This window comes from Drosophila elegans, unplaced genomic scaffold (assembly GCF_018152505.1).
Source record: "Drosophila elegans isolate 14027-0461.03 unplaced genomic scaffold, ASM1815250v1 contig_149, whole genome shotgun sequence".
Taxonomy (NCBI): Eukaryota; Metazoa; Arthropoda; class Insecta; order Diptera; family Drosophilidae; genus Drosophila; species Drosophila elegans.
Genome location: NW_024545513.1, coordinates 6,155,447 through 6,172,551, shown reverse-complemented (window position 1 = coordinate 6,172,551; position 17,105 = coordinate 6,155,447). Strand labels below are relative to the sequence as shown.

The 17,105-nt window shown below is 43.6% G+C and overlaps 4 protein-coding genes across 4 annotated transcripts; 3 read left to right on the top strand and 1 right to left on the bottom strand.

The window, feature by feature from the left end:
* The first annotated feature begins 167 nt into the window (after window positions 1-167).
* On the top strand, window positions 168-3,807 carry LOC108141213 (males-absent on the first protein). The gene has a single exon (XM_017264466.2). The coding sequence runs from the start codon at window positions 257-259 to the stop codon at window positions 2,999-3,001; it is 2,745 nt and encodes a 914-aa protein (XP_017119955.1). The 5' UTR covers window positions 168-256; the 3' UTR covers window positions 3,002-3,807.
* A 512-nt stretch (window positions 3,808-4,319) lies between these two features.
* LOC108141409 (glycosylphosphatidylinositol anchor attachment 1 protein) lies at window positions 4,320-7,276 on the top strand. The gene is made up of 3 exons (XM_017264776.2): window positions 4,320-4,601; window positions 4,702-6,410; window positions 6,894-7,276. The coding sequence occupies exons 1-3, from the start codon at window positions 4,424-4,426 to the stop codon at window positions 7,053-7,055; spliced, it is 2,049 nt and encodes a 682-aa protein (XP_017120265.1). The 5' UTR covers window positions 4,320-4,423; the 3' UTR covers window positions 7,056-7,276.
* Window positions 7,277-8,528: 1,252 nt separating this feature from the next.
* On the bottom strand, window positions 8,529-9,793 carry LOC108140699. The gene has a single exon (XM_017263656.2). It carries the CDS (start codon window positions 9,641-9,643, stop codon window positions 8,735-8,737), a length of 909 nt encoding a protein of 302 aa, XP_017119145.1. The 5' UTR covers window positions 9,644-9,793; the 3' UTR covers window positions 8,529-8,734.
* Window positions 9,794-13,667: 3,874 nt separating this feature from the next.
* LOC108140775 lies at window positions 13,668-14,160 on the top strand. Its single transcript, XM_017263766.2, has 2 exons — window positions 13,668-13,760; window positions 13,825-14,160. Exon 2 carries the CDS (start codon window positions 13,835-13,837, stop codon window positions 14,078-14,080), a length of 246 nt encoding a protein of 81 aa, XP_017119255.1. The 5' UTR covers window positions 13,668-13,760; window positions 13,825-13,834; the 3' UTR covers window positions 14,081-14,160.
* The last annotated feature ends 2,945 nt before the right edge of the window (window positions 14,161-17,105 follow it).

Genomic DNA, 17,105 nt, shown 5'->3' with positions numbered 1-17,105 from the left:
TTTAAATTTTTTTTTTTTTGTATATTAAAGAAAATGCGAAAAAACTTTGCTACAGAGAAAAAGGCTAGAATTTTCGATTTTGTATAGCATTTGTCTTAAGAAATAAAAAGCTAGGCTGGCAACACTGGCGTATAGCTGCCGATGAAATATATCGATAGATACCTCCTAAAGCCGATTGTAACGCAAGCATTTCATTTCGTGTGACAAACAAGTGAAAATAACACGCAATTAGAGGAATCGGAATCTAGCGGCAACTATGTCTGATGCGGAGCTGGAACAGACGCCCAGCGTGGGCCACGCGGAGGTGCAGCCGCCGGAGGAGGAGCAAGCGGCGGATGACTACACAGAGGGCGGTCCACCGAGGACGCCGGTCGAAGATGCGGCCGCCGAATTGAGCGCCAGTCTGGATGTCAGCGGCTCGGATCAGTCGGCGGAACAGTCGCTGGACCTCAGTGGTGGTGTCCAGGTGGAGGAGACATTGGAGTCGGAGCTACCAGCGAAGCGGCTGCAACGCGACATCAGTCCCATTTCCGAGGACAGCACTCCCACGAGCAGCACCTCGAACAGCTCCACTAGCACATCCAGTTCCTCGCGCTATGACGATATCAGCGAGGCGGAGGAGGCGCCTCCGGAACAGGAACAGCAGCAGGAGCAGCAGGAGCAGGAGCAGCAGGCTCAGGATCAGGAGCAGGTGAATATGCCGGAACAGAATCAGGGTCAGGTTGCCCAACAAGAGCAGGAAATGGAGGTGGACCGGGACTTGGACACCGAGGATGATCCCTCTTCCAATACTGTGATCTGCGTGGCCGACATCAATGCCTATGGCAGTGGCTCCAGTTCCTCACGATACGACAATATAAGCGAGGCGGACGAGACGACTCCTGCAGAGCAGGAAGAGCAAGAGCAGGCCCAGAATGAGGAGCAGGAGAAGAAGCCGGAGCAGGATCGGGATCTCCAGCAAGAGCAGGAAGTGGAGGTTGACAACGAGGATAAGCCTGCTCCAAAAAAGATGATCTCTGTGGCGGACATCAGTGACTATGGCAGTGGTTCCAACATCAACGACTACGTCATAGATCCCGATGCGCCCACCAAGGCCATTATCACCGAGGTGGTCACCATACCCGCTCCACTTCGCCTGAAGGGGGCATCCCAACTGGGAATACCGCAGGCTGCACCACTTCCGATGCCTGTTGAGGATGAAGTCCCCGAAACGCCCGCCTCGCCCACCGACGATGGCGAGGAACCACCCAGCGTTGGCCAGTCCAGCCATATGCGCAGTCACGGCTCGCAGGACACAACCCATCGCGATCCCCGCCAGCGCCTGTCCTCGATGCGCGTTCGCTACATGCAGGAGGGCACCCAGCACCAGGTGCAGCAACCACTCGCCCGCCAGGCGGCGCCCCGCGATCCCCGCCAGCGCTACATGCCACCACCGACCGTGCTGCCCAGCCAAACCGTGCTCGGCGCCAATGTCGAGGCCATTTCCGATGACAGCAGCGAGACGAGCAGCAGCGAGGACGACGACGAGGAGGAGGAGGAGGACGAGGACGATGTGCTGACCCTGGACACGCACGACAGCACCTCCAGGGAGACGGTGATCAGAACGGGCGGCGATCCGCTGATGCAGAAGATCGATATAAACGAGAACCCGGAGAAGATCTATTATATTCGGCGCGACGATGGCACTGTGCACGCCGGCCAGGTGCTGCAATCGCGAGCTACGGAGAATGCGGCCTCTCCGGATGAGTATTACGTGCACTATGTGGGCCTGAATCGCCGTCTGGACGGTTGGGTGGGCAGGCACCGCATCTCGGACAACGCGGATGACTTGGGCGGCATTACTGTCCTGCCGGCACCACCGTTGGCCCCCGATCAGCCCAGCACCAGCCGTGAGATGCTGGCCCAACAGGCGGCCGCAGCGGCAGCGGCCTCCTCCGTCGAGCGCCAGAAGCGAGCGGGTAACAAGGACTACTATCTGTCCTATTGCGAGAACAATCGCTATGACTACAGCGACCGGAAGATGACACGTTACCAGAAGCGGCGTTACGACGAGATTAACCACGTGCAGAAGAGCCATGCTGAGTTGACCGCCTCGCAGGCGGCACTCGAGAAGGAGCACGAGTCCATCACCAAGATCAAGTACATTGATAAGCTGCAGTTTGGCAACTACGAGATAGACACCTGGTACTTTAGTCCCTTTCCCGAGGAATACGGCAAGGCGAGGACTCTGTATGTGTGCGAGTACTGCTTGAAGTATATGCGATTTAGGAATAGCTACGCCTACCATCTGTACGATTGCAAGAAGAGGCGTCCACCGGGCAGGGAGATCTACCGTAAGGGCAACATATCCATTTACGAGGTGAACGGCAAGGAGGAGTCACTGTACTGCCAGCTGCTCTGCCTGATGGCCAAGCTCTTTTTGGACCACAAGGTGTTGTACTTCGATATGGATCCGTTTTTCTTTTACATCCTCTGCGAGACGGACAAGGAGGGTAGCCACATTGTGGGCTATTTTTCCAAGGAGAAGAAGTCACTGGACAACAACAATGTGGCCTGCATCCTCGTCCTGCCGCCGCATCAGCGCAAGGGTTTCGGTAAGCTGCTCATTGCCTTCAGCTATGAGCTGTCGCGCAAGGAGGGCGTCATCGGGAGTCCGGAGAAGCCGCTGTCGGATCTCGGGAGGCTAAGCTACCGCAGCTATTGGGCGTACACCCTGTTGGATCTGATGAAGAACCGCTGCTCGCCGGAGCAGACCACAATCAAGGAACTGAGCGACATGAGTGGCATCACCCACGACGACATCATCTACACGCTGCAGTCCATGAAGATGATCAAGTACTGGAAGGGCCAGAATGTCATCTGCGTTACGGCCAAGACCATTCACGATCACCTCCAGCTGCCGCAGTTCAAGCAGCCCAAGCTGACCATCGACACCGATTACCTCGTCTGGAATCCCCATAGTGCGCCGGCAGTGGCCAGAGTTCCGGGCAGTTCCGGCTAGCATACGGAACCACGGGACCCCGTCCTGCTATCATCGCAAATTATTGTTATAGACGATGATGAAGATTAAGACACTTTTTTTTTCATATTTTTAAGGAGCCATAAGAGTACATACTATATAGATTTTCTGACTTAAAACTGAAGCATTTGGAGCATTCAAAACAATAAGCAATGAAAAACTTGAGTTACGTTTTGTTCAAACATTTGGTTTTCAGTTTTTTTTCATAGTTGATAGGGAAAACCTTACGGATAGGCTGTTGTAACCCTTGTTGTTTGAAGCAAATGTAAAAACTCTTAGTTACGCCAAAATTTTTTTTTTCGTAGTCAATAGGCTGTTGTAACCCTTAGTATTCGAAGCAAGTGTAAAAACTCTTATTTACGAAATAGTTATTTAAAGTAGAGCTAAATCATCTGAAGATATAAATGTAAGCAATTTGAATGTATTACTTCATTATTTACTTTAATATTTGCCAACTGCAAACGAATATCAAAAGTCTGCTTAATCATAAAACCTCAAGCAGCTATATTTTCAGAAATCCAAGGACTTTAAACAGAATCTAATAACAATAAACGTTTGTGTTTTTTTTTTTTTGAAGACAATAAGTATATTTGTGTGTCCTGTCTTAAATACGTTTTTCGTTACATTAACGTCGTGAATAAAAAAAAGGAAAGAATACTTCTGCACACAAAGTCAACCAGTTTGATTATATTTTATTAATACATGTTTATCTGTAACATACAACTTGAATACATTTACTTTATATTAAATCTAATAAAAACCGAGAAACGGAGAACATTCAAAATTTATCAGAAATGATTTTCGTTTTAATTGACTTGATTATCAACAATAAACCAATTAATATATTATTATAATAAAATATGATAATGCAATCAAAGCTTCGTCAAACCATTATTTATGCAGGTATATTTAATCGGACAATATTTATTAATCTGTCACAATAATTTTAATCTTCTAGGGAAACGGCAATAAAAACATTTAATTTAACAAAAGTATATATATGGAGCCAGCCATAATAAAAATACAAAATATTTTTGCACAGAACTAATAAATATTGTGGCCTTAAGGTCCATCAAGCAAAATTAATTCTCTTATTTATATATTCCCTTTAATCTAAATTTTGTAATTTAATGCGCAGTAAGCCTAAATAAAATTTAAAAATATGAAATAAATATATATATACATATATATAAATATGATTATTTGATTTATAATTTAAAAAGCTCTAAGAACTATCGCAAACTTGCTCCTCGCTAACGAGCATGTCCGTCCAACCGATAACGATATTGCTATCGAACACGTTATCGATAGCGCCCGCATCGAAAGAGCTCCAATTCGCCGGGTAGCCAAATTTTGTTGTTGTGATTGGGGATATATACAGGATATAGCTGCGCGGGACCGAAAATGGGCCTCCTGTCCGATCCGTCGATATCGACGCAGAGCAAACTGGTGGACGGACTGGCGCGACATGTCCGCAAAGTGTGCTACGCCCTGTATGTGGCGGGTGTGGCCTGGTTCTTCTGTTTGGCGCTGCCGGAGTTCAACCACGGCACATATCTCTCCGAGAATGCCCTCTCCCCAGGTGGGTGCCATGTCGTTTTATCCAGTGTTTCCAATGTTTCCAATGTTTCCACTGTTGCCCAAGGAAGACCTCTATTATCAAGTGCTTTCCCCTTGAACAGGCCTAGTCTACCCGGAGATCCGCATCGATGCCAATCGGCTGGCCATCCAGCTGCTGGAGGAGCTGCAGCGCGAGCGCAAGGATCACCTATCCACCACGCCGCACGCCTGGATTGCGGCCAAGATGAACGAGTTCGGGCTGGAGACGCACACGCACAACTACACGCTGCGCTATCCCTTTGGCGGCGGCAAGGAGTATCACGGCAAGAACATCTATGGGATACTGAGGGCACCGAGGATTGCCTCCACGGAGGGCATTGTTTTCGCCGCTCCCTATCGCGCCGCCAGCTCTGTGCACACGGACATCTCGGCCAGCGTGCCGCTGCTGCTGGCTTTTGCAGATTTTGCGCGGCGCAAGAATTATTGGGCCAAGGATCTGATCTTTCTGGTCACCGAACAGGAGCAGCTGGGCATGCAGGCCTGGCTGGAGGCCTATCACGACGGGGATCGGGATCTGGACGTGAGCAAGGCGTATCTGCGTCCCGGCAATTTGCCCGCCCGCGCTGGCTCATTGCAAGCGGCCCTCAACATTGAAGTCCAGGACCTGGAGATCGACCATGTGGATGTGCGCATCGAGGGCTTGAACGGCAAGCTGCCCAATCTGGACATGTTCAATCTGGTGCAGCGGATTATGGCCCGCGAGGGCATCGCCTCTGGCTATAAGCAGGCACCGCGCAAGAAGCGCCGCCACAGTCAGTCCGCGTTCGAGCAGAATCTTCGCCAGATGCTGGCCATGCTGGCCAGCCAGTCGTCGGGCGTGCCCAACGGCAATCACGGGCTGTTCCACCGCTATCGTATTGATGCCCTAACCATAGCCGCCAATCGGCGGGCCACCCATGCCACGCTGAAGGGAAGTCCGGGCTCGGCGGCGGTGCCTCTGCTGAAAGCCATCGAGGGCATTGCCAGGAGCCTGAACAATCTGCTGGAGCGCTTCCACCAGAGCTTCTTTTTCTATGTGATCGTCAACAATGACCGGTACATCTCCATCGGGGACTATATGCCCGCATTGGTGGCTCTGGTGGCCTGTGCCTTTGTGAAGGCCTACCTAACGTGGTCCACGCTGCCGGCGACCAATGCCGAACTGGAAACGGCGGCGGGTTTGGTCAGGGCGCCGGAACTGGAACACGAGCTGGAGCCGGAGCAGGAGCAGGAAATGCAACTCGAGACGGACTCGGATGCGGATAAATTTGAGCTGCCATATGGCTCGGTGCTGATCTACCTCACGGCCACCCTGCTAATCGGTTTCCTGTGCAACGTGCTGCCGCTGCAGCAGTACTTCCTCGAGATTCCCATGGGCGCCGCACCGCTGACCACCTCAGTGCTGAGTTTCCTGTCCCTCATCGGTTTCATCCTGCCCTTTGTGGTCGTTCTGCCGCCCGGAGGATTGGAGCTGCTGCACGTGGCCTTCCTGCTGATCTATGGCTGCGCCTTGATCGTCATCGGGCTGCTCAACTTCGCCCTGGGATTCTTTGCGGCCGTGCTTACGGTGCCGCTGGTCATCTCGCTGGAGACCAAGGAGGAGAACTCGCGCAGCACGCTGCGGAACTCGATCCGCCTGGTCACGCTGGTCATGAACCCCATGATGGTCATCTATGTGATCGTGCTGGCCATGACATTCTACCAGTTCCCGGAGCTGCCGCTGCAGAAGATCATGCTGAGGGCGGCCACCGCGGCCATGGATGCCTCGGCCTACGGGCTCATCGATTCCGTGGTGAGTTTACTACATTATTTTTGTCTTACGATATGTGATCAACCTGTTATTATAACTCTAAGTTATAACCAGATTATAAAGTTTAAAAGTTAATCTTCTCATTTTGTTAAAACGAATTAGCTTAGTTTAAAATTAATACAAAATATAAACTGTTAACAAAATTATAAGCACAGGTTCAAATACAGCAGCTTTAATACAAAATATCTAAAAATTATACTGTTTACATAATCTCCGGTTAACGTTCCTTACCTACAACATTAATATTAATCATACCTAGCTAGCTATTTTATTATATTTTTATATATGGTGAAACATAGTTAGAGAATTACAAACCATATAAAACTTGGGCATTTTTGGGTTCTTAAATATAAATATTTATAATAAAATAAAAGTCTGTAACCTAGTAATAAACTGGCGGTTAACTACATTTATTTTTAAAGATCCTAAAGTACTTATGTTTAATATGAATTTTTCCATTTCCAGATCTATGGCAACTGGCTGTACTTTGTCATCTGCACGATCTTCCTGCCCCTGTGGATCATCTCCTGGACTTTGGCGCTGTCCAAGCGACGGGACTACGCCGATTACCTGGACTTCGATGAGTCGCCATCGACGACGCCGCAGCCGAAGGTGAAAACAAACTGAAGAGATGGTCCACTCAAGTGTTACTCAGTGTTCGATGGTATGACATTTACATATATCAACTGGAAATTATCCTAAGATAAAGCGTGATAAAACCAAACAAATGTGTGTAATGGCGGTAAGAAATTGAAGGACTTACATTGCACATACAGAGAAAATTCCATTTAAATGTTATGCATTTGATTAAATTTCTAAATAAAAGAAACCTATTTATTAGTTGAAAATTCGCTTTAGATTTTGTGGAAAAACCTTGAACGAAGAAAGTGATTTGTATTGATAAGCCTTTATTGAGCACCTTTTTAAAATGTCCCCTGAGTTTTATTTTATGATTTATTGTTTTGAATTACTTTACTGTTTTAATGGCTTACAACGTAGCCAAACTTATTTAGTTTTCTATAGATTATAGCTCATTTGTTTGTCATTTTGTCTGCACGTAAAGCTGCAATGCAAATTTTTGTCAGCCCGAAGTTATTATTATTTATCTTGCTGTTGATGTTGCTGTTGTTGTTGGCCAGTGAGGGACAGGAGTTGCTCCGTGGAGTGGTGTTCAGTGGAGCACGTGCCTCTTTTGAATAAGTGGAAAACTTTTCGACTATGACACGCAACTTAATTTAAACTTTGCACCGCTACCAGCGTCCTCGTCTTCGTCTTCGCCTTCGACTTCGACTTCGCCGACGCTGGCAATTAGTTATGAGTAAGGAATTGGCTCAATCAGGGGCATGGATGCATGGTGTCCTCGGATCTGGAAACTGGCATCTCCGAACTGGTGACTGGGAAGTGGAAACCAACCCGGAGGCCTGCACTTTCCGCGCCGTGTTTACCGGCGCCATTCAATCTGCAACTTAACAAGAAAACTTTCCACACACACAGATGCAAAGGCAAACACAAAGTTGCCAATGAACAGTGGTATTTTTGATTCAAAAGTTTTTTACTAAATATTGAAAATATTTTTTTTTATTTAGGAAAGGATTAACCAAATAATACTTTTTTGTTTTACGATTTTGAGGTATTTGAAATTGGTTTTTGTGATACTTTAGAACATTGCCTATATTTTGAATAAATATAAATTGCAGACCAAGCTTTTAGTATTTATAATATTAACATTACTTTATTTATTGTTATATTTATTAATAAATTTAAATTCAAAAGGCTGATTAAGCAGAGATTAATGTGGTGCAGTCTCCTAATCAAAAACAAATCCAGTTACTATCTTCAATAACAAAACAACCTGAAATCAAGTATGTGATTAAACATGCTAAGTTTAATCTCAATATTCAATTTATTAAAAATGCACAAGGATTTTCAAATAATGTAGGTATTTTCTAAAGAATTTGGTTATATAAATTTGTAAACCAGAAAAGTCTTTCTCTCCCATATTTTGATTATACATAAATCCAAAGCCATTGTTAAGCTACATAATGCTTTATGTAAATCCATATAAAGTAGTTACATATATAAATTTAAAAACCTGCAAAGTATTTTTCTTAGCGTTTAGTTTATTTTGATTATACATACATATGTATATGCATAGCTGTAGTTTAGCTACATCTACTACAGTTTGGATGGAATTTTATTTTTGAAAATATGTTTACTCATAGCTTAATAGCTTTTAAAGAAGTACGTTTCACTGCAATGTACGTTATGTGCGTTAGCAATGTAGATTAGCTATCTTTATTTAAATGCTATTTATCCTGGACTTTCTTCTCGCCTTGGTGGCCATCGCCTGCTCCCGATCTGTCTGCCTTGTGTGCTCCTGGTCCGGGTTCCTGTCCATCCAATGGCAATTCGAAGTCGACCAGTGTCGGCACGATCATGTCCTGATAAGCATAGATATCGGTTTGGGTGCCCTTGCCGTTGCCCTCGTCCTGGAACTCGTCCACCTCGGACTGCAGCTCCAGCTTCATGAGCCGTGCCTCGTGGCGTTTCAGGGTGCGAATGCATCGATTGCGCAGCTCCTGGACATGCTGGCTCTCGCAATCCGCTCGAATGGCCTCGGTTAGGTAGAGCATGGATCGCCCAGAGAACTCCGTCTCCAGGCAGCGGATCATCTCCACGTCCCGTTGCATACGACCCTGAAGGATCACCTGCTGGTCAATGACCTTGGCCTCGTACAGCAGCTGGTCCAGCAGTTCGTCCGTCTTGCCAGACTGGTTCAGTATGTCCTCGGCCCGATCCAGTGCCGAACAAAGTTCCCAGGCCTGTGGACAGCGAGGAGAGGGTGGTGGTGGTGGCGGTGGCACCGGCAGATGGGCGGTCAAACACTGGACGCCACGTGGTGTCTGGGGTCGGGCCTCCGACCTGCGGAATCTGGCACGTCCAGGCTTGGGCTTCAAATAGGGCCTCTTACCGCCACCGACTGGTGGCTCCACAGAGCACGAAGCACGTGCGGTGTCATCTCCCGACTTCTGACCATCCGGCTCACCCCCCCTTTCCAAGCAGCCATAGCCCTCAACGCTGGTCAGGTTCAGGCGACGGGCAAGATCCACCACATTGGCCAGGGCCAGATCCAAAGCCATCCTCTTGTGACCATCAGCGACTTGATCCATTATTGCCCCCTTGTCACCAGCCCCATCATTCGGTTCAGAGCTCATCTTAACTGGTGGTTCGTCGAAAATTTGGATTAATAAAGAGGCAAAACTGCGTTATTTCTCGGTTTTGTGTCGTTTCTATCTGGTCTGTTTTGATTTTAGATTTAGGAGTCGAGTGACCAAACTGGTGAGCAAACACTTTGGAAGTTATGATAACTTGTTACCAGATGGGAAAAGGCCTACTTAATCCGAATAAACAATATCTTCTTAAAAAAACCTATAAATATGAAAAACTTAACTAGTGGATTTTGGAGCTAAACTTATTAAAATACGCATGTTCAATAACAACTTGGGATAACATTTTCTGTTGTTCTTTTTTTTGTTATAAAAATGTAAATAATATTAAGAACTCCCCAATAAAAAACTACTTTAAAAAGCTTCTTACGAATTTACGTATAAATCATAATTTTTGGTATTTTTGGATGGACCTTAACAGGTGAAGAATATATATTTGGACCTAAAATGGTTTCTTTAAACACAAACTCTTTAATTTTATTTATATATTTGTTTGATTAATTTATATAATATTTTAAAAAGTTATGAAAAATACGCTAAAATCCAATTAAAAGCCCCGTGTTTTAACCCACTGTTGGCCAAGCCTTTCGCATTATCCTGTGGCGCTTACAAGCTGCGAGTCTGCAGGATAAAATATGCAGGGAGCAGGAGTATGGGGAGTTGGCGGTGAAAATTGGCAAGTTGATGTCACATAATTGCCCCTCGAGCGCTCATCTTAATTATTGTGCTTGCTGACTTCCTGTTGCCCGACTTAATTCCCCGTTAAAGCCAACACACTCCCTGCGGTCGGTATCGCCCCACTCCGGCCGCCCAGGATTACACCTTGCTGCGTGTGGAAATAATTAAAATTGTTCAAAGAGCGAGAGCTGTTGCACTTTCCATGACAGCGAGAGGATGGGCTTCAGAGGAAAACGACCTATGGAGAATACGCATATTAACGTGCCAGTAAACAGAACTTCCATCACCACTAGATTTATGCCGGCGACACAGGGTGTTAAGCATAAGGGCCGGCTGCTCGAAACTCCAATAAATGTTTAAATAATAGGAATCAACCATATTTCAAGGATATGGCGTCGGACTTCGAATGCGGAGGTTGTGGGTTCGAATCCCGTCATGGTCAAAGTGTGTTTTTTGTTTACCTGTTAGTCTAAGATGTTCTAAAAACTAAATCTTACCGATTTCTGAGATAGAACTAAGAACTGTCAATTACAATTTTTTTTTTATAAATATTAAAGAAAAATCTTAATTCTTTATAAAACGACATAAGTACTAGTTTTTTTTATGTTTTTCAACTTGCATTCCACTTTGTGTTGCTTCTGTTTTAATCAAAAGTGAAAAGTGGGGAAACAAGTGCGGAATAGGGGAGTACCAATCGAAAGCTTTCAATTTGTTCGACTATTGTTCTGCCGTTGTTTGCTTTGGATTCGTTTTTTTTTCATTTTTATTTTTTAGCCGTGCTTTACTTTCGAAAAGAATTGAAACTTTGACAGTTATTTGTGTGTTTTGTCCGCCCTGTCGAAACAATGCAAAAGCTGTGGGGGGTATTTCGCCCGCCCAGTAGTCACATACCCCCCATATATATACCCCCATGTATATACCCCCCAAACGGAGAGTCACGTTGCACTCCAAATGCCAACGATGAGAACAAAAAATTGCCCAGGTGAAATGGAAAACAAACGCATAGAAAGGCGGGCACAAAGCAAACATTCAAAAGAATATAAGGACACACTTTGGTATTAAATGGGTATTTACAATAAAAAAAAAAACATTTTTTCCTTTTACTGCTTTACAAGAATAACCATAGATGTGCTTTATAATTCTGAAGTGATTTTTCTGTAAGAAATTTTCATTACTAAAGTTTTTTCCTGGGTTTTAAAGTTTTAATACTATATATAATTTAGGTATTAAAATGCAAAATTTTTAATTGATTAAAATGAAATGCAAAACTTTTTTCAAGTGCAGATGCTGCCAAAGCGACAGACACCAATGGCATAGAAGTGAACAAATATCGAAATAATATTGCATGCGAATAAAAATGCCGTCAAAACTGCCAATTTCTCTCAATTTGTAAAGTTTGTCGAATTCGGTATTTGTTTTTCTGCATTTCGTGTGTGCAGATTTTCGTGGCGTTCAAAAGTTTTCAACTAGTTAGGGGGATTTTCTCGTAGTCCTCTCTCGGTCGCCTTCAAAATTTAATTTCGGCTTGCTTCCACATACACACTTTCAATACTTTGACGCTGCTCTTAATCAAAGTTTGCCCAGCGACAATAAAACTCACGATTTTATTTACAAACAATCAGAGCCTACGACAGGCCCCACCGAAAAGGGAAAACAAAGCCGTCGTCTTCACAAAGAAAGCGGAGAAAGGCGGAGAAAGCAAAGAAAGACGGAGGCCGTTGGATGAATGACAAACGAGGCTCGAGTAGGCAAACTAGAAATGAGTGGAGTGCATGAGGGAATTTGCCAAATTGAGCGAGAAGGGCCAGATACTACAGATGCCATATACAGTCATACTTATATAAGACGAAAAATAACTCTTTTTATTTGAAAAATACTCCAAAAGCTTTCTGAGAAACATTGTTCTTGAATTCGCACCATTTTCAAAGCTTTTGAATAAATGTAATAATAAGATTTAATAAACGGTGTAAAGGATACGGGCCTGGAGGTAAAAATATTTAATTTGATAATAAAAAAAATAAATATAATATTTAAATATAATTTATGCGCCATAAACCTTAAAAATACAAATTTTTTCTCTTGGTTAAAATTAGTTATACTAAGGTTTGCCTGTACTTATCTTTGTGTTTGTGCGGGTTGCAATGGGAGGTGGATAGATAGTACAACGCAACAGCTACCCGCATGATGTTTTTTTATTGCGGCCAACTCTCGACGTACTCCCACACACACACACACATACACATACAGAAACTCGTACAGAGAGAGAAAGGGAAGGCGAGGAGTGAAAGAGAGGGCTATAAAACCCCGGTGAGTGTCTTTTCTTAGTCCTTAAATTCAGCCGGAATTCAATTCCTTCCCCTTGTCCCTCGTTGAACAGTTGTTTAGCACATTAAGCCACTAAAACAACTAACTGGTGGAGAAAGAGAGGCCAGATCGGGGGCCAGAAAGAGATGGCCGAACAGGGGCAGAAGGAGAAGGGTAGATGTTGTACAGGAGATGCCATAACACATCCCGCTCTTCTGCTCCGAGTTGTCAGCTGTTTTACGGCCAAGTTATGACGTGCCTCCGTCACAGGCTTAAGTACTTACAAAAAAATAAGATAAAAATAAAGTAAAATGAAAACAAGGAACAAGAAACTAATGACACAAAATGGCGTCTTAAATACCCTACTTACATAAATATCCTCTATAAGGTTCGAAATCAGGAAGAACAGAGTAAGTAATTGGGAGGGCTGCCAGAAATGCAGATATGTTTATGTTTTACCTAACCGTGATTTATGTATTCATAGAATAGTTTGCCCACAAAAAAAGGCTACTAAAAATTTCAGTTTGGTGTACTTTAATAAATTAAACCCTAAACAACGGAATTCAAATCAATAAATTAAAAAAAAAATCCTTATGTAAAACATCGTTACTAAAATGTTTAATTACAAGTACAAAATCAGTTAATGATTTGAAATATAATTTTTTAGCATACTATCTATTTCTTTTACAAGGGTATGAAAAGAAAGAGACAAGCGGCAAAGATGTCGAGCATGTTGCCTGGCCAAAAGGTAGGAAAAGCCGGGAAAAGGAAAAGTTTTATGCGCTGATGTCGCTGGCGAACACAACTTTTGCCTTTTATGTCCTTGTCGTCTCCTATCAGTGTATGTATAAATATATGTTTATATATATATTCCCAAATATATATGTATGTATGTAGACTGGTACATGTGTGTGAGTGCTTATGGCGTTTTGTGTGACATTTATTGTCATTTAACTGTGACAAAGTTTGGGGATAAGCATACACGGCATCTGTACAATGTCATCCTTTTGGCTGGATTGATGGGCGGACATCGGAGTAGGCGTAGAAGTTTGAATTCGGAGCACAGTTCACTGCGACTTTATTGTCTACGCCTGGAAAAAAACCCATCGATATCGAATTGCAGGTATGAATGTATTGAATGATAATTTCTTTGATCTTAAAAAATAAATCAGAATCTTCTTTGGCAGTCCCAAAAAAATGTTAAGCGATCTGGAGAGCGTTGAAAAAGTCCTGCCAGCGGAAAATGCAGCCACAGGTGGATGGGAAATGGGCTGCTTTCAGGGACATCCCTCGGACATGGCCAAGGAAAATCGCCGCGGAAGGGGAAACTTGTGCATGATCTTTCGTTTGGGAAAGCATCCGCGTTGCGAGTTTGCCAATGGGCATTCTCCAGCGAGATCTGGTGCAGTGTTAAATGACAACAAGAGATGCAGAATGTTCTGAAGTAATTCTAAAACTAAAGGAGAAGATGGAGCTTAAAGGACTAAAATGTTTGTTACAAAGAAGACAATAATTCACTTAGAAAATATAAAATTATTAAAATAAATATAATAAAAGGAAATCCAGGCTGCAAACGATAATTTTATTATTAATTATTTATTATCTACAATAGATTATCGGTCTTTTATTTTTGCAATATCTACTCTGATTAAATGTACCTAAATTCCAGGAAATCCTTATTCAGCTGATGTGCCCACTTTCTTTTGTGGAATATCTTTGACTTGAGATGTAACATCTCCTGCGCTTGTTTTATTTGCTTTATTGATGAGTCATCAGCAAAGGAACCGGACGGAAACGCACTTGATATGCTGCCCGGGTTATGGCCGGATTTTACGATCCGAGTGGGAAACGTTTTCGATTTACGGCAAAATGGCGAAGTGACAGCAAGCATGTGTTGAAGGGACATAAAAAGGAGATGGGGTAAATTGATTGATAATTGATAACGTAACACGACATGACCCACAAGAGTTCAAATTCTGCAAATCCACATACATATATATATATATATATATATATATATTATTTATATTTAAGATGGTTAAGTTTTGTAAGCAATTGTGAAGGCATGTAAATATTGCCTTAACTTGGCATATTTTTAGTTGCCCAATTAAATGTTTTGCTTTTGCGGTGAACCAAGACCAGTCGAAGTTAGGTTTGAATTGCGATGTCTCCGCATGCCAGCGAATGCCAGTCTTTTGCCTCCATGCGAATTGATATTGGGCCAAGTCGAGAACGGAGGCTGTCCTGATTTCGGGCCTCGTTCTCCGGCAATTTATGTTGGCAGAGTCCGACGTCCAGATGCTTGGTCGCATATGCAGATTAAGTTGGAAGCAGATCATGTTGCCCACGAGGACTAGGAGGAGGAGGAGGAGAAGGACACCAGGACACCAGGACTGCAGGACTGCAGGACTGCAGGACTTTGAGAACCACAAACAGATGCCAGACGGAAGTAGGAAGACTTCCCAGAAGGCGAAAGATGAAGGGCAGCGGGCAGTGGAGCAAACTAAACTGTTGTTGGCTTGTTAGGCAGATGGTAGACATATCCCCAGCCGGGTGTGCGCCAAGGATATGCTTACAAGGCAAACAAATTTACCCATAATGCTGTCAGATGCATATCGCACTCCCCCGGACTTCCAGCCCATCCCATCCCATTATTTGTATACCCTTACACTCTCGCTGTTTCATGCCGCCACTATGTGCCCACTTAGACGGAGGAAGGGTATTATTTTCCAAGGGGCCACACAAAATGCATTTGGGCCTAAGCCCCACTGCCACTGCCATTCCTGTTAGCCTGAAAAATTTGTTGATTTTACTGCCGCTGCCAAGAGAGGACACCAGCTTCAGATTCAACTAATGTTACATCGCCTGCTGCAGCTGCACTGCGCGAAAAAAGGAGTGCTTTTTGATCGGGGCTCGTAAAATAACACAAAATGTATGGAACATATTTGTTTTATATATAAAAAGTCATATTAAGTCTTAAGTTTATCAAATAGTAGCCAGCTAATAACATGAAATGGTTGGCGAATAAATAAATAAATGCTCAACATTTTTAGATAACAGCTACTTCTTGAATTTTAGTTTTTAAAATAATAAAATATCAATAAACGCAAACATGCTAAATTTTACATTATTGAAACGTTTTTTTTAACGTTTATGAGAAATTTTAAAAAACAATGCTAATTTAAGCAAAATAAATTTTTAAATAAATTGATATGTATGTCAAGATTTTGTTAACTTTGTACATTATAATTTAACCTTTCTAAACAAATTTAGTAAGCTTTTTCTTAGAAATTTGAAAATGCAATGCTGATTTTGGCAAAACAAATTTTTTTAAATAGATTGCTAGGTTTAGAAAACGGAATATTAAAGGAATATTTTTGATCCTTTTATTTCTTTAAATAGTAGCTATGTAAACAAAAATGTGAAATAGAAATATAGATAAATGGCTTTAAAATTAGAATTTAAATTCTAAATGAAAATAATTTCCAATTTAAGGGGCCTACAATTCTATGATTATGATTAAATAAATATTGTGCAAAATAAAATATACAAGAGTTACCTCAAAAATTAACTTGTGACTAGCGCACTAGATATAAGTATTCACTTGTCGCGCAAGGAAATATAAATAAATAAATAAAAAATAAATAAATAAATTATAATAGTATTTCTCTGAGTGTGGCTCCTTTGCTGCTGCAATTTTTGAAATATTCACAAAGCAGAGAGGCGATGTCCTGGGCGAGAGGGAAATTGGCTGCCCGCTGGGATCCGTATCCGATGGCTTTCCTTCTCGATGTTGTTGCTGTTGATGCTGGCCAAGTTTCTGTTGTTGTTGTTGTTGATAGTGCCGACCAGATGGCCACGGCCCACCCCCCCATCTTCATGTCCTTGGGGGGTGGGTGGTGGCCCGGGGTGAGCAGAATCTTTGTCTGCCTTTGGTGTTTCTTTCACGGCCTGCATCCCTCTATTTTTTTGTTTGTTGGTCCTAGCAGATGAATGATGCTGCCCTGAATGCTTCTGCTGCTCCAGGATGTTCCGGTTGTGGCCACTCCGGGCTATCGAAGGAGCCAAGGAGTTGGAGTGCCAGAGTACCGGAGTACCAGGGACCATCATTTGTGTATTTGCAGACAAATTGGATTTCAACTGCGGCCTGCTCCCTCGCCGGCCGGTTTGCTCAATTAACTTTGTTGCCCAGATCCAAACAGGCCATTTCTCAGACGTGCCATCTTCGGTCTTCACTTGTGACTCCTTGCAGCTGCCGTTTCTTTGGCTATATCCCCTCGCCTCCCCTCCCCTCCCCACCAGTATCCTTGTAATCTTGTATCCTTGTATCTTTTAGCTTGTTTCTTGGTCCACACATCCAAGTGCATGCTTGATAAATGGCCAGTGATTATGCCACGCCCCCACCACCACCGGCCCGATGTGGGCGGCTTAGTGATGTTAGCCACAAATGCACATCGATTAGCATCGC

What these genes read in the sequence shown, in the direction of transcription:
- LOC108141213 (XM_017264466.2), top strand. Translation starts at nt 257, where the DNA reads ATGTCTGATGCGGAGCTGGAACAGACGCCCAGCGTGGGCCACGCGGAG.
- LOC108141409 (XM_017264776.2), top strand. Translation starts at nt 4,424, where the DNA reads ATGGGCCTCCTGTCCGATCCGTCGATATCGACGCAGAGCAAACTGGTG. An exon ending in CGAGAATGCCCTCTCCCCAG is followed by an intron (nt 4,602 to 4,701) that starts GTGGGTGCCATG and finishes CCCCTTGAACAG; the next exon opens with GCCTAGTCTACCCGGAGATC. An exon ending in ACGGGCTCATCGATTCCGTG is followed by an intron (nt 6,411 to 6,893) that starts GTGAGTTTACTA and finishes TTCCATTTCCAG; the next exon opens with ATCTATGGCAACTGGCTGTA.
- LOC108140699 (XM_017263656.2), bottom strand. Translation starts at nt 9,643, where the DNA reads ATGAGCTCTGAACCGAATGATGGGGCTGGTGACAAGGGGGCAATAATG.
- LOC108140775 (XM_017263766.2), top strand. Translation starts at nt 13,835, where the DNA reads ATGTTAAGCGATCTGGAGAGCGTTGAAAAAGTCCTGCCAGCGGAAAAT.